Here is a 16713-nt window from a genome sequence, read left to right on the forward strand (position 1 = left end):
GGCATTCTCCCACCAGATAATGTGTGACACACTGACTCAGACAGATGTGGTGGACAGGGATAGTATGATTATTCAATATGTATGCAATCACCAACAATGTTAGCCCACCAACGCCTCTACTTTCTCAGAAGACTGAGAAAATTTGGCATGTTCCTTATGACTCTCCAACTTGTACAGATGCACCATAGAAAGCATTCTTTTTGTATCACAGCTTGGTATGGAGCCTGCTCTGTCCAAGATCGCATGAACTACAAAAGGTCATGAATGCAGCCCAATCCATCTCTCAAACCAGACTCCCATCCATTGACTCTGTCCACACTTCCTGCTGCCTCAGCAAAGCAGCCAGCATAATTAAGGACCCTACGTACACGGACATTCTCTCTTTCACCTTCTTCCATTTGGAAAACGATACAAAAGTTTGAGGTGACATACCAACCGACTCAAGAATAATTTCTTCCCTGTTGCTGTCAGACCTTTGAATGGACTTACCTTGCATTAAGTTGATCTTTCTGTACACCCTAGCTATGACTGGATGAATGTAGCTGGAACACTACATTCTGCACTCTCGTTTCCTTCTCTATGAATGGTATGTTTTGTCTGTGTAGTGCACAAGAAACAATATTTTTCACTGTGTTAATACATGTGACAATAAATAGAATCAAATCTGCTGATTGCCTCAAAATGCTGAAGAACACATGATGCTGTTGCATATCCTGCATTATTGGAGGGAGCCAGACTCGAAGCCAGTCCAAAGAAAGCTCAGCTAGAAAAACGGCAAGTGGAATATTTGGACTGGACAGTGTCACAGGGTAAAGAGCAACGTACCTGCTGTTGAAAAGAGGCTTTGGACAGAATGCCAAGGCCCTCAGATGTATGATGGATTACACTAGGATTATTTAATTGTCGCCGAACCTTCATAGAAGACTCTGCTAAACTGGACACACTTATACAGGAGTTAATTACGGGGGGGGTTTTCCTATTTCCGAATCCTGCTGTTATGCTAAATTATTGTGGTGATGTTTGCCCAAAATAATCTCAAGATGCTTTGTACAGCATGATTGTTTACTCTTCTAACGTGTTGTGAAAGAACTGCTTCGGAGCCTATCTGGTATGATTTTCTCCCAACACAAATTGGAAGAATAAATGCTTGTGCTATGTTTGAGTTTCCTGAGGTATTTTCATACATGCATCACCACACCATCCTTCATTATTGAATAAAGGAGTCACATTCCCTGTTTTCCTATCTGATGGGACCTTTATTGATTCAATGGAATTTTGCAAAATTAAAACCATGAGACCTAGTTCAGCAGCTACTTCTTTTTGAATCTGGTGTGATGTCCATCAAGACTCGCCAGTTTTTCATTCTAATGTTTTCTCAGCATCCTTTCTCTGCTGATTTATAATTTTAATTTCTTCCCCCACTTTCACCTCCCGATTCACACTTATTTCTGCGACATTATTCTCTTTGTTCTTTAGAGGGATATGGTCCCAGGAAGAGTAGTTAATTCGGGCAGCATGGTCAGTGCAGGTTTGGAGGGCTGAAGGGCCTGTTCCTGTGCTGTAATTTTTTTTGTCCTATTTGTAGCCTTTACAGTGAAGACAGATCCAAAATATCTGTTCAATTCATCTGCTGTTTCCATATCTTCCATTATTAGTTCCCTATTCTCACTCTCCAGAGAGCCAAGCTTCAGGTTTACTATTTTTTCATTTTTAAATGCCTGGAGAAACTCTTATCAGTATTTCAATTTCTAGCTGGCTTTCTCTCGTACGCTTAATATCTCCCCCCCGCCCCCCCCATTAATCTGTTAGTCTTTGCTGTTCTTTACATTTTGTTCTGTCTTCTGACTATCACAATGTCAAAGTGATTCCTCTCATTAGCTGTCCTCAGTGCAAGTCACAGCAGGTATTTGACAAGGAAAGTGTGGAACTGTGGCTCCACGTACAGTTTGCCTATCTTGGATTCACCAGTGCAGCTCTGGAGCAGCTGCTGCTGATCCCAATAATAAAGAAATTGGAGTTCGGATTTTCAGTATCGCCGGGCTGAAACTAAGAAGAATTGGCTGAATTTGGAGCTGGACACGAGGCTGAAGCTCCCCAGGTTTGAACCAGGCATCATCTCATTGGTGTCTCATCAAATGCAGCTCCTTTATTCACGTACATCAGATTACGTGTTTTGAGGTGGCAAGTAAAAGCAGGTGAGTAGGACTGGTAGCTGTCTTTTGACTTGCCCAAGTGGCCTGTGAGTGAAGAGGTTTGAGAATTCCTGCTCCAATGTGACTGGGGGAGCGTGGAATACCAAATACACCCAAATGTAATTTGTTTCCCAAGCTGAGGTTCATTGACTATGCAGATACGGAAATTGAACCCGAAACCTCAAGGTCTTGGTACTACATGCCACAAAGCCTATGTAGCCAGTTGACAGGGAACTCAGAGTTTATAACAAAGACAGAAAATGCTGGAAAAACCTCAGGTCTAACAGCATCTGTGGCAAGAGAACATTTGGATGCTGGTTCATCAGAGCAGTATTTTATCGGTCAACTCCCATTGACACAATAGCTAAAGTCACCTTTTTATCATTGCCAGTGGATATAGAACAGGTGTGAAATTAGCTTACTTGCAGCATGAAAATTGGGTAATCTGGTTTGTGACCTTATCCTCATGAAAATCCAATTGCAATATTTAATCCAGGGCCATTCTTGTATTTGCATATTTCTAACTGTTGAATAGAAATTTTTAATTGCCTTTTCTGTTTGATTCCTCGATCAAACACACATTTTCGTATTTGATTTTATTTAAAAGCCACAGATTTTTTGATTATCTTGAAGAGATAAGGTTTATATTCAGATGCTGTTTTTCCTTGTTGAGAATAAGGAATTGCGGAAATCCCTCTTTTTTTTTCCCTGGTGTGGTCAATTAGGAACCGATAAATCTGTGAAAAGATTTCCAAGTGTGTTCTTAAAATAAAAAAAATCCCTTTCAGGCACTTGGATTGTTATCCTCCTAACAATCCCAGGTCAGAGGAGGTGGGTGTTAAACGCAGACATAAGTTATTCTCCTTTGAAATGTGCAAAAGTTGGAGCACTGAACAGGCTGATGGCAGAAGGCATGTTATCTCTTCCTTCATTTGTTTTGACCTGTTGGCTTTTCCAGCAGCACAGCGGCACAGTAGTTAGCACTGCTGCCTCACAGCTCCAGGGACCCAAGTTTGATTCCCAATTCGGGTCACTGTCTGTGTGGAATCTGCACGTTCTCCCTGTGTCTGCATGGGTTTCCTCTGGGTGCTCCAGTTTCCTTCCACAGTCTGAAAGACATGCTGGCTAGGTGCATTGGCCATGCTAAATTCTCCCTCAGTGTATCTGAACAGGCACCAGAATGTGGTGACAAGGGGATTTTCACAGTAACTTCATTGCAGTGTTGATGTAAGCCTATTTGTGACTAATCAATGTTAATTCTCCTGTGTGAGTGGGATCCAAGCCACCCGTGTGTTTCTGCTGTGATTTGTTAATTATAGTTCATGATTGAAAGTGGACAAGATACATTAGAGAAATGCATTGCTCCAGTATCAAAATCCCCATGTTAGTTCGATGATCTGGCAACAAGATCTTAGCTACTCTGTACACTTTATCCACGGCTTGTGCTACCAAATAAACCTGTTGGACTTTAACTTGGTGTTATGACACTTCTTACTGTGTTTACCTCAGTTCAACACTGGCATTGCCACATCACTTCATCCACAGCAGTAATGCTGAGAGTTCATGTGCTATTGAGTTCACTGTGTGTTAGTGCAAGTAATGGAAGATAGTTATACTGATGGTGGACAGACAGCATGTAAGCACTCTCTTGTTCCAGGTAGCTGGTCTGGAATCCAGCCACCTACTAGTACTAAGGGTGCCTTTGCAAAATTGAGTTTGGAAATTCTCAATTCCTTATTCCCATAATTCAGCCAGTAAAAGTCACCAGTCTTTCTCTAAGACATCCTTAATGTGACAGTGGAGATCCACGGCAGCGCCAAAGGGGATGCCCTGCTGAGGCTGAAGTTTAAAGACTGCTGCAACTGCATGGAGGGGGTTTAACATTGCATCTGTCTTTTCTAGAAAACCTCAATGCCTTTTTCAGGTGCATCTATTTCATTCGTCCATGATTATGTTTGGCAAAGTACTGCAGTGGGTGGCTAATGCCATCTGCAGTGTTGCTGATCAGGAAACTCTGCTCTTACTGCCTGTCATCAGGTTAACTGGAAGTATTTACTGGCTGATAATCAACCTATTTGGCCAGGTTATGAGCACAGGTTCCTTGGTCGCTACCCACTGTTCCAAGGGAACTCCTTCAAGGCTAACATAATGCAACAAGAAAATTGAAAACTTGTTTTAGTCATGGTGTGGTCATCCATTGCCTTGTTGACATAATGCAAATCTTCCCAGCAGAAAATACTCATTACAACCTGTGGTCAGCTATATAAGGAGCGAAGTAATAGTCCTCGAGTGCCAGGAACCGCGCTCAGCTGAAGTGCATTGAATTTTCATTGGGATCAATACAAAATTGAATCTGCCAAGCATGACCAGGATCTCCGTCATCAGGAGTGGAAACTGTTTGTGTTGCATGTAACAGGTTAATTCTAGATAATTATAGAAGCCATTGGAAGGTTTGCTTATTACATTTTCACAGTAGTGTGTATTTGTGTGGACTGCCTGATAAATATTGATGGCTGTTAGTTTGTTGTGGTATTTTATTAAACAAATGGAGCTGGGATAGCTGAGCAATGTAGAGTCCTGATTGACTTTACTGTTACATAAAACCAGTTTTGTAAGGGGTTTACTCTGCAGCTGCACCTTTTGGAGTCTCTGGGAGTGCCATACTTCACTAAATAGGAAAAACCCGTGACTGATTCCCTGGTCTGCTCATCATCTTGTCTCTGAACTAAGGAAATGAAAATCTCGATGCTTCCTGCTCCTGATCACAAACCAGCAGACATTGCTGGCAGTGTCTCTGTTGACTGAAGGGTGGATTTTTATGGTGCCGGACAGTGTTTTTGGGAACTTAAAAGAATAAAAACTTCAGATTTATTTTTCTAACCTAAATGTTAGCTGCTTTCAGTTAGAATCCTACAGTGCAAAGGAGGCCATTCAGCCCATTGTGTCTGCATCAACTATAATTCCACCCAGGCCCTATCTCTATAACCCCCTGCATTTACTCTAGCTAGTCCCCTGATGCTAAAGGGCAATTTAGCACAGTCAATCCACCTAACTTGGACCGTGGGAGGAAACCAGAGCATCTGGAGGAAACCCACGCAGACACAGGGAGAATGTGCAGACTCCACACAGACAGTGACCCAAGCCAGGAATCGAACCAGGGCCCCTGGCGCTGTGAGGCAGCAATGCTAGCCACTATGCCGCCCCATGACTAAGGTGATTTTTTAAAAACATAGTGAACTCTTTAAGAACTCTTTAAATATCTGATTTTATGTAACCAACTCCCCAGTGAAGTCACTTTTGTATCAGGATTCCATGTTACTGAGCAATCCCAGTCTATTTGTTCAACAAAATACTGCAGCAAAGTAGCGTCCGTTTTTATTTATATATATATATATATATCTAAATAAATGCATGCTGCCACTCAAATTACAACGAAAAAACATTCCAACAGCTTTGAAGATTAACCTAGATTAATAAGAATGTTAAGATAATTGGAACAGATACTGCACAGCAAAGGCAGTTTAGTTCTTTGTGACGTCAAGGGATTTTTGTTATTGCAATCTTTATGTTCCATCCTAAAGGGAATGCAACTTAGAAATGCTAGAGATGTGCATTGAATAACTTTTTAATTTCCAGATGCGATCATCCCTCAATCTTGTCAGTCACATTATAAAATTGTTGATCCCTAATAAATTGTGTAAATTCTTCACTGTGTCATGATGTCCTTCAAATCCAAAGAATTTCACTCCTTTAGGCTCCAGGCACTTTTTTAAAGCAAAAATGAAAACTGTGATGAAACAAGAAAGCTAAGAAACTTAGAAAACATCCAAGGATAATAATTGGGATTGTTGTATTTTGAGTGAATCTGTACCACACAATAAAAATTTCTGCTGCAGTATACAGTCATAACTGTGTATTTCTACATTCCAACACAAAATTATTCCATTCATTAGTGCAGAATGTCAAGTGGTGTGAAGCTTGAGCAATGGTGTTGACAAAATTAATTGAATCTACTTCAGCACATGTGGAACTGGCTTTGGTCTCCGTAATACTCCAGCTACTGAACTCAATACCCAAGAAAACTCTACAAGAAACATTGAACTAAAAGTAAAGTAAAATCTTCTATAGTGTAACCTAAAACGATAAGCAACGTTGTAAGTTGAAATGTGAGAGTGTTGCCTATGAATCCTGCCAGTTTCACCCTTACTTTATGGCCTCCTCTGAACCTCTTAATTACATCAACGACTGCCAACTACCCATTATTCCATGTGAAACGTTTATACCACACACATTGGAATGTGCAGATTCTATCCATATTTGTTGTGCTCTTACGCCCTTTTTTAAAAAATACTCATTATTTTAACATCGGTGGCACAGTGGTTAGCACTACTGCTTCACAGCGCCTGGGACCCAGGTTTGATTCCGGCCTTGGGTCACTGTAGAGTCTGCACGTTCTCCCCTGGGTTTCCTCCGGGTGCACTGGTTTGCCCCCACACTCTAAAAGACATGCTGGTTAGGTGTATTGGCCATGCTAAATTCTTCCTCAGTGTACCCAAACAGGTGCCAGAGAGTGGCAACTAGGGGATTTTCACAGTAACTTCACTGCAGTGTTAATGTAAGCCTGCTTGTGACACTGATAAATAAACTTTAAACTGTGCAGCTAACTGGTTTTGCTAATTATTGCAACTGAAATAGAGAGGAAGAAAAGATATGGAGGTGAATTTTACCAAATATTCGATTATTCATGATTTAAGAGGTTGAAGATTTCACTCCTTTGATCGTACATATCTCGTGTTCTGGTTAAGTCTCGTCAATGGCCCAATTGAAGGAACAGGACTCCCTTTGAGGGGGAAATAACATGATTTGGTGCACGCTTGATTCCCTGGTCATAGGCCACAAGATTTTAAAATGCCACAGGCAATCTTCTGCTTTATTCAATCAATATCCAGAGTTTGTAACTTTAAAACACTTTCTTGGGTCAGTTGGATTCCAATCTTACTCCCGGCTTCTTTTTGCCCAGGACACTCCTCACTTGTCCCAAGTTGATTCTGAAAAAACCCTACCAGAGGCTTCATACAACAGTGCAATAAAACGCAAAGCCCCTGCAATATGTTGTTCTGTAGAATTCCCAGCAACCGTACTGTTACTGAATTGTTTCCAGGTTTTGAAAGGATGATTTTTTTTTCAAAAGTAAATCTCCACTGAGATTCTCGTGAGGGAGGTGGTTCCAGCGTTTTATTGACTGACTGGAATCAAGCATTCTTGGCTTGACAACAGAAGCAGGATCTAGTTTCCTGCACGACTATTTTTATTGTGAACCATTTGCACACACAATCAGCGAGCTGGCCTATGCTTTGTTTATTCAGTTTTCTGGCCTAGAAAGCTGAGGAAGTGTTAGTGAAATGTGATCCTGGAAAGGAAGATATGAATTGAACTGCAGAACATTTAATCTGTAGTAGTTGGAGGGAACTGAGAAAATATTTTGCAAGGCATTAAGTCCAAAAACATGTACAATCGCTTCTCGTTTGCAATTACCCAACTGTGGGTTGCTTTAGCTTCCTTGTGCGAAGTGGCATGTTCCAAAATGGAAGTTTGCACATGAGGATGGAAAACTGCAAATGTTCAGTTCCTGTAGTATCACAACAATAACTCTTGCTGTAACACCTCAATGTGCCACAGACCTCTGTACCTCTCAAAGTACAGTACATCCCTGTGGCATGTACAATCCAGTGGCAGGAAACGATCCTTGAGTGCAATCCTTCGTCGTGGTTAGTTTCCCCAGTGTTGACTGGTGTGGCCAGTTTCTCTGCTGGCTCTCGCCATTAAGGCAGATGGAAATATTTGAGAATCAATTGTAGTTACTGTAAATGGTGGTTCAGTTATGCCTCACCTGCCTCAAACGAAGGGCAGCTGCACAGAACTACCACAGGGGAGCAAGCAGGAATCATTTTTTTGTTTACATTTTTTATACTTTTTTATTATAACTGGGGTTTAAGTGTCTCACATTGTAACACTACTTTGAGAAGACAGTGCTGTAGTGGTATTATCATTGGAGTAGTAATCCAGAGACCCAGGGTAATGCTCTGAGGACTTGGGTTCAAATCCCACAGCAGCAGATGTTGAAGTTGGAATTAAAAGTCTATGATGACCAGGAAGCCACTGTCAATTATTGTTAAAAATCCAACTTGTTTACTATTGCCCTTTAGGGAAGGAAATCTGTGTCCTTATTTGGGCTGGTCAGCAATGGTTGATTCAGTGTCCTCTGAAACAGCCTAGCACGCCACTCAGTTCAAGGCCAATTGGGGATGGACAATTAATGCTGGCCTGGCTAGTGACGCTTACATCCCATGAACAAGTAATTAAAAAAGACACAGGTAGATCATTCAGCCATTTGAGTTTATTGTGCTAGTCAAGTAGATCATGACTGATCTGTACCTTCATCTTATTCACCCATCTTAGTTCTGAGTCACTTGCTTAACTAATACCTCTGAACCTCAAACCTGAAATTTTCACTTGATCCCAACCTCCACAGCTTTTTTGAGGGGAAGGGTTCTCGATATCCTTTGTGTGAAGAAATGCTTCCTGACATCACCCCTGCATCTCACCCTTCCCTCCCACCCGTGGGTGGCATAGTGGTTAGCACTGCTGCCTCACAATGTCAGGGACCCGGGCTCAACTCCAGCCTCAGGTGACTCTCTGTGTGGAGTCTGCACATTTTCCCTGTGTCTATGTGGGTTTCCTCCCACAGTCCAAAGATGTGCGAGTTAGATTGATTGATTGGCCATGCTAAATTGCACCTTAGTGTCCGGGGAATTAGCAGGATAATGGGGTTGCGGGGATTGGGCCTTGGTGGGATTGTTGTCGGTGCAAGCTTGATGAGCCAAATGGCCTCCTGCACTGTAGGGATTCTATGAAACAAGTTTTGTGATGAGCATGGTATTGGGCTCCACCTCACTGCCAACCAGCTCCTCACTACTGGAGCTCGCCAATCGAGGGTAATGAATTGCACCCATGGCCCAGCTTAAATATTCGCTTCCTCCATAAACAACATAACATAGCTGCAGTGTACGTCATCTACATGTTGCACTGGAGAAACTTCCCAAAGCTCCTCCCAAACAGTTCTTCCCAAACCCACAACCTTCACCAACTTAAAGGACACGGGCCATAGATGTGTGGAAACTCCACTATCTTCAAATTCCTTTCCAAATCATATAACATCCTCATTCTGAAATATATCACTGTAACTTCATCACTGGTACTGCCTAGCACCTTCAACACAAACTGCTGTAGTGCAAGAAGGTGGCACCTGGGGACTGGCAATAAATATCTACCTCGTCAGTAATGTCTATGTCCTATTAATTGATCTATTTTTTAAAAACTAATGTCTTCGGCCATGGGGTTGGCAGAAGTTTGGCAGGGAGTGGGGGCCGATGTGTGCAAGAGAGCACAAGATCCACAGCTGTTTTTTTCCAGAGTTTTCTCAAACTGCTCATGGCTTCACACCACTGTGTGTTTGATTGTGTGCTGCATACTTCATGTTTTAATTTTTTTTGCTGCTAGTGGGCTTTCGGCTTAAATGCAGTGGATCCACCAGCATTTCACTTGCACGCTCTTAACAGAACACTCGGAACTCAAAGCTGGCAGCCTCTAAGTGTCGCTATCATTGAAATAGGACAGTCACCCAAAGCACAGACACAGTTTCTTGTCTTCAGTCAGGGAGTTTCCAAGAAGGAAGTTCTCACCTCCAACTCTTTGATATTATTTGGTGTTTTCATAAACAAAATGCCATCCAAAAACTTTCAGATTGCCTCACATTTCAAAGTAGGTGATCTTTTGCAAACTGGAAGCCCTTTGCAGCTGTCAGATGTTTCTTTCTCTGTGCATAGTGATGGTAAAGCTGATTTTATAGGCTTTCTAGTTCGGTTTTAGGATGTGGAGATACACAAGTGTATAAATCATGCACCCCTAACTCCCGGACACTTAATTCTCAATATTACTGGAAAATTGACTCGTATGTGGAATCTCCAGTGGACCAAACTGCAGGCACAGCAAACAAAAATCCTTCCTGTACTGGGAAAATGAGTGAAGTATTGGCTGCTAAATTGCTCCTGCAGTTCTCAAAGTGTTAAGTCACTTCGACCACACATAGCAAAACATGGAATAGTTTATTTAATGTCTCTGGGAGTTGGATGCTTTGTTCTGATAATTGCTCTGACTGAATATGTGCTGTCCCACCTCCTTCCCCCTCCTCCCAACACCTGCTGCTGCATAGACTACCTCTGGAGATCATGACCGTCGTCTGTCAGTGTGAGGATATAGAAACCATTGAGGGGGTCCCTGTATATGTTACAGGGGTTGCACAGGTAACTTGATCTTAACCTTGCTGTATTGTTGTGTCTTTATTTTCTACCCTCTCCCTTTTTGCCCCACTACCTCAGCCTACTCTTTCCCTCCCTCCCTCCTTCCCTCCCTCCCTCCCTCCCTCACCTCCCCAGCAGCAACTGAATGTTGACCTCTAATGCAGCACCTTCACCGCTTTATTCCCCCCAGCATCACGGCCAAGTGGCATGGCCTTAAAGCTCTGTAGGTATTGCACAGCAAGGCAATGGATTAATCCAACAGAAGAGGGAAGAAAAAGGTTGGAAGGGACAGATGGTTTTAAATTTTAGTGAAAGAAAGGCCAAAATGGTGCACGTTGAGTGCGTTCGTTTCCCTGCCACCTCCACACTTGAAGGACAGGAACGTCTAATGCCCTTCAGAACAAGGTGTTCTAGGCATTGATCGCAGGTTGCAATTCTCAAATGGACAGTCCCAGATTTCATCAGTATTTATCAAGTCTTCTAATTATTAAATGCATCTAATGCAAGGATGACAAACAGAACTCCTTCCTGAAGCAAAGTTGCAGTCTTTCCCGCCAGGTTATGAGGATGGACTTGATGTTATGAATTATTGAGTGGCCTGAATTATAAGCCACATTTGTATGTTCTTTAAAACAGTTATTTCCATGTATGTATTACATTATTGTATAAAATGGTTGGTGCAACACTTTCTTCAGAAGGAGTTCTAACTTAAGTAAAATCATTCACACGGTGATAATTTCAAGACCCATGCAATGATCTTTCTTTGATACTAATTGTTTAGCTTGGCTTTTTTTTTTGAGCATTGTACAGTGACACTAGTTGGGATTCAAAGGTGAGCGATGAAAAGATTGGAATAAAAAGGAAGTTAGGCTTGAGGCCTGTCATGTGACCTGGAATTTGCGAGTGTTTTACGTTTTTCACAGGATTTCTCTTGAGATTATGACGCTTCAGCCCAAGTGTGAGGATGTAGAGACCGCAGAGGGGGTAGCACTAACTGTCACAGGGGTCGCTCAGGTAAATAACCCCAAAATCCCAAAGAAAATCTAATTTCTAAAAACTCTTTGCAGCCTGAGTCTGTCAAAGGCACAAAAATTTACTAATGCTTTTGCTTATCTTAACAAAACAGTAGGAGGCCACTTATTCTGTAATTCTTATATGAATAACATTCAAGGGTGGAAATGTATTTCAATTGGACCTGACTGTGATAACATTCAGGCTCGTGGTCATTTATATTGTTCGAGCATCCTCCACGTTATTCTCACCACGCAGCGCAAGGCTGTATGAGCATTGAAATAAGTACTGACATAAAGTAGACCCTTGCGAAGTACCATTGGACAACCCCAGGGTCTCTGCAACAAAATTTGTACATTTCTGGTTGAAAAAGCCCCAAAGAATCTGCGATGATATCCCTCTCATGTACAACTTTCCACCCCTGAATATTGATAGTGAGCTGTTTGTTCACTTTTGAAACCATGGGAACATTTTCTGTAACATTCAATTAACTTTGCAGGCTTTGGTAATTTTATTTTTTGATTTCTTTTTGATTATTCTGCCTCAACTGGTTAAGTGGAACTGCATGATGTTAAGATGAATGGCATTCTCCCTGGTTTGAGCCCATACAGCATGGGAAGTCGCAAGCATCCTGAGTTCTCACAGTGTCTCCTACTGGGGCTCCAACCTATTACAGTGCAACATGTGCCCAAAATGCTGCAACTTCCAGCAAATTACCTGTGCTTTCACTGGATATTTTTGACAAAATATACAAAAACTGGAAGTATTCAACTTGCTGCTTATAAAACTGCCTTATTCATGGATAAATTGTTGGTTTTAAAACACAAAAGCATAAGGGTCCTCAGTTTTATAAGTGGCAGTGAGTACAAAAGCATACAAGCTATGTTAAACCTTTAAAGGTCATTGGTTAGGCCTTAGCTAGAATATTGTGTTCGGTTCTGGGCCCAGGATAGCAGCAGCATGTGAAGATAATGTAAATGATATATCAAATATTGTAGCTGGTAGTATCACAAGTGATTATTCCACGTACCCCTAACCAAGAATTGTGACATTTTACACTACTACTGACATCTATAAATCTCTAGGTATGAATTGGCTTCTTCACCCAATAGTAACAATCCTTAATCTAGAACGAGTGATAGACTTTTTTCTTAATATTTGCTAAAGCCTTTAGAATAGAATTAGTTTTCCGATTTCGGCATAATTGGTCAATAATAGAGAGACACTTCAAGTTTTAATTTCCCACAACGGAATGACTAGATTAGGACTGCAGAATAAAACTATCTGAGGCAGATATACAGGATAATGTTAGATTAATTTATTTCCAGTGAGGTCACTAAATACTCAGGAAGACTGCCCAGAGAGAGAGAACATCAATTACTTGAAGAATTGAATGTGAGAAAGAAATGCAGGAACATACTGTTTTTAACTGAAATCATGACCAAAGAAAAGACGAGAGAAGAATTGGTTTAAAAAAACTGCAAAAGAATATGAAGATTTTTGATAGATAACATTAGGAAGTTAATGAAGGGGATGGATAGGGTAGAGGTAGAGAGATTCTTCCTGCTCAGAAAGGACAGCAGGACTAGAGGGCACAGCCTCAAGATAAGGGGGGGGGGGGTGCAGTTTAGAACAGAGTTGAGGAGGAACTTCTTCACTCAAAGGGTGGTGAATCTCTGGAATTCTCTGCCTGTTGATGTGGTAGAGGCTACCTCACTAAATATATTTAATTCGCTTGCCTACCAAAAACCTATCCACCCATGTCTTAAATATATTTACAACAAGGATTTGACCATGAACTTAAGAACATAAGAAATAGAAGCAGAAGTAGGCCATCTAGCCCTTCGAGCCTGCCCCGCCATTCATTAAGATCATGGCTGATCTGAAGTGGCTCAGTTCCACTTTCCCGCTTTCTCCCCCATAACCCTTAATTCCCTTGCCTACCAAAAACCTATCCACCTGCGACTTAAGGGTTATGAGGAGAAATGGGAAAGTGGAACTGAGCCACTTCAGATCAGCCATGATCTTATTGAATGGTGGGGCAGGCTCGAAGGGCTAGATGGCCTACTGCTTCTATTCCTTATGTTCTTATGCTCTTAAGTTCATGGTCAAATCCTTGTTGTAAGTGGGTCATTTCATGAAAGTAGGACCAAATTATTTCTTTCCCCGATTGCAACTGGGTGCCTTATGCACACAGGAGCCTGGAATCTCCAAATTAAACAGCAGAAAAGTCATCCTCACTAAAATGTTTGTTGGATATGGAGTGCAGACGCTGCCCTCTGGGGCGTGCAGCACACATTCTGGTCTCGAGCTTACAAGAGGAGGTTGTGCTGCGGGTGTCCCCATATGTGTACAAGGTTACATTTGGAGTTTAATTAGCTAAAGCAGTGCAGCCCATCAGCATTGTTCTTTGATGAGCTGTTTAAAAAAACATCATTGCCTTCATAAGTAGAGGCATAGAGTACAAAAGCATCAAAGTTGTACTATACCTTTTATAAGCTGCTGGTTAGGGTTCAGCTAGAATGCCAGTCTTGGCTCACTCAGTTGCATTCTCACCTCTTGAGTCTGAAGGTTATGGGTTCAAGTCGTGCTTTGGTAACTTAAGCCAATAATCTAGACTGGAGTGCTCAACCAAGGAAGTGTCGCACTATCATAGGTGCAGCCGCTTGGATGAGAGGTTAAACTGAGGTCCCATCTGCTCCCTCCCCAGGTAAAATTTTCATGGCATTATTTCAGAGAAGAGTAGGGGAGTTCTTGCTGGTCTGTGGCCAATATTTGTCCCTCAATCAGTATCTGACTGTTGTCACATAGTTATTTGCCAATTGGCAGTGGTGTTTCCTACATTGCAAATGTAACTATGCTTCAGAGGAATGTCACGGTTTTAAGACACATTGGGAAACTCTAAACTCGTGATAGTCTCCATGTTAATATAAGTGTCTCTGCTATCTGAAGTATTAATTCCAGTCACAATACTTTAGGAAGGAGAATGAGGGGAGTGCGTCAAGGCATCAATACCAAGGATGAGAGACTAGAGAGGGTGCAGAGGAGAGGTGCAAGGTTGTTGCCAGGACTATAAAATTACAGTTATGAGGAATGATTGGAAAGGCTAGGGTTGTTCCCCTTGGGACAGATAGGCTTAGGAGAGATTTGATTGAGATGTGCAAAATGGTGAGGCTCCTGGACAGAGCGGATGGGAAGGGCCTGTTTACCTTAACAGAGAGATCAGTGACTGGGGGACATAGATTTTAAAATGATTGGTAGGATTAGAGGGGAGTTGAAGAAAAGTGCTTATGCCCAGAGGGTGGTGGGAAGGGAGTAGAGTGGGTCTGGAACTCTGAAAGGGGCATAGAGACAGAATATCTCATCTCATGTAAAAGGTGTTTGGATGTGTACCTGAAATGATGTAACCTGCAGGGCTGCACACCGATTGGGCTGGATGGCTTGTGATTTTGACCAGCGCAGACACAATGTGCCAAGTGGCCTCTTGTGTCATAAACATTTAATGATTCTCGAGAAGCTCGAGTTAATCTTAGAGCAGAGAAGACTAAAGGGAAATTTGATAGAAGTCCTTAAATTGGAAGATTCTGACAGGTAAATAAGGAGAAACCCTTTCCATTGACAAGCTTGATGGTAACCAGAGAAACAGAGATTGAGATGAGGGGAGTTGAAGAGGAAATAAATTTATATCATGCATTATGATTTGGTGTACACTACCTGAACGGTTGTGGAAATGAGATTCAATAGTAACTTTCAAAAACTGATTGGGTAAATTTTTGAAGAGAAAAATTTTGCAGCGAGTATAGAGAAGCATCTCTTCCCTATAACAACAAACATTTTTAAGGTAGAAAAATATCTCCAGGCAATCTGCCAACGTCGGAGACAGTGGGGAGGGTTTCGATATTTCAGTTGAAAGATGGCACTTTCTCTTTCACAGACTGTGGGCGTCATTGGCAAGGCTTCATCTCCAACTGTACTTGAACTGAGTGTCTTGCTGGATCAGTTCAGGGGGCAACAAGTGCTGACCACATTCATTGAATCATAGAATCCCTTCAGTGCAGAAAGTGGCCATTCGGCCCATCGAGTCTGCACCGACCACAATCCCACCCAGGCCCTATCCCTGTAACCCCATTTATTTACCCTGTTAACCCCTGACACTAAGGGACAACTTAGCGTGGTCAGTCCACCTAACCCACACTTCTTTGGAGTGTGAAAGGAAACTAGAGCATCCGGAAGAAACCCATGCAGACACGAGAATACGCAAGCTCCACACAGCCAGTGATCCAAGCTAAGAATTGAACCTGGGTCCCTGCACTGAGGCAGCAGTGTTAACCACTGTGCCACCTGTTTCAGAGGGCAGGCCATTGCTATTGCTGTGGGCTCATATGGAGGCCAGACTGGGTAAGGACAACAGATTTCCTTCCCTGAAGGACATTGGTGAACAAGATGGGTTTTTATAGTTTCATGATAGAGTTACTGTGATTCGCTTTCAACTTCAGATGTTATTAATTGCATTTAAATTCTGCCATCTGTCATCATGGGATTTGAGCTCATGTCCGCAGAACATTAGCCTGGGCCTCATTATTACTTGTCCAGTGACATTACCACGACATCAACATCTTCCGCTGATAATTCACCACTTCCTTAGTGCTGTACTGAAGTGTTAACATGGATTATGTTCAAGTCCTGGGGTTTCCCAGGAATGTATTCTCGACTACTTCTTCCCCACGTACATGCTGCCTCTTGACTACATGGGGTCATCTTGTACAGATACTGATATCTACCTCCCCAACATCTCTCTCAATCATTTCGCTGCCAGACTCTTACCTGACATTTGGCCTTCTGTGACCAGCAAATCCTAACAGTTAAACTTTGCGAACACTGAATCTCTGCCATGTCCTCTATATTGACCTTACAAACCCTCCCCCCTTGAGACACTATCTCAAGCTCAACATTGCTTACCACCTTGCAGTCCTAACCACATTGTATCTGCACCCAAAGGATCCCATGACACTAAAGAAAAATAATGCTAATGATCCCATGACCTTCTGACTCAGAGGCAGAAATGCTACCACTGAAACAAGCCCTGTAGCCTAGCAAGGATAGCTGAAGTATGTGCAGTAATCTGTATGAGAGACTAGCCAATGCTCGTT

The 16713-nt window shown here is 42.1% G+C and overlaps 1 protein-coding gene across 2 annotated transcripts in view; it reads left to right on the forward strand.

Annotated features, from left to right (window-relative positions):
• The window catches only part of LOC145357537 (flotillin-2), a 114110-nt gene that overhangs the window by 61079 nt on the left and 36318 nt on the right, over window positions 1-16713 (forward strand). Inside the window, exon 3 of one of the 2 annotated variants that reach the window (XM_080210990.1) lies at window positions 10465-10555. In XM_080210990.1, coding sequence (XP_080067116.1) covers window positions 10465-10555 — 91 coding nt within the window. Of the gene's footprint in view, window positions 1-10464; window positions 10556-11475; window positions 11567-16713 lie in introns of both variants that reach the window. The other variant, XM_080210988.1, reaches the window with a different exon arrangement.

Source organism: Carcharhinus amblyrhynchos, chromosome 23 (assembly GCF_965287045.1).
Source record: "Carcharhinus amblyrhynchos chromosome 23, sCarAmb.v2.hapA, whole genome shotgun sequence".
Classification (NCBI taxonomy): domain Eukaryota; kingdom Metazoa; phylum Chordata; class Chondrichthyes; order Carcharhiniformes; family Carcharhinidae; genus Carcharhinus; species Carcharhinus amblyrhynchos.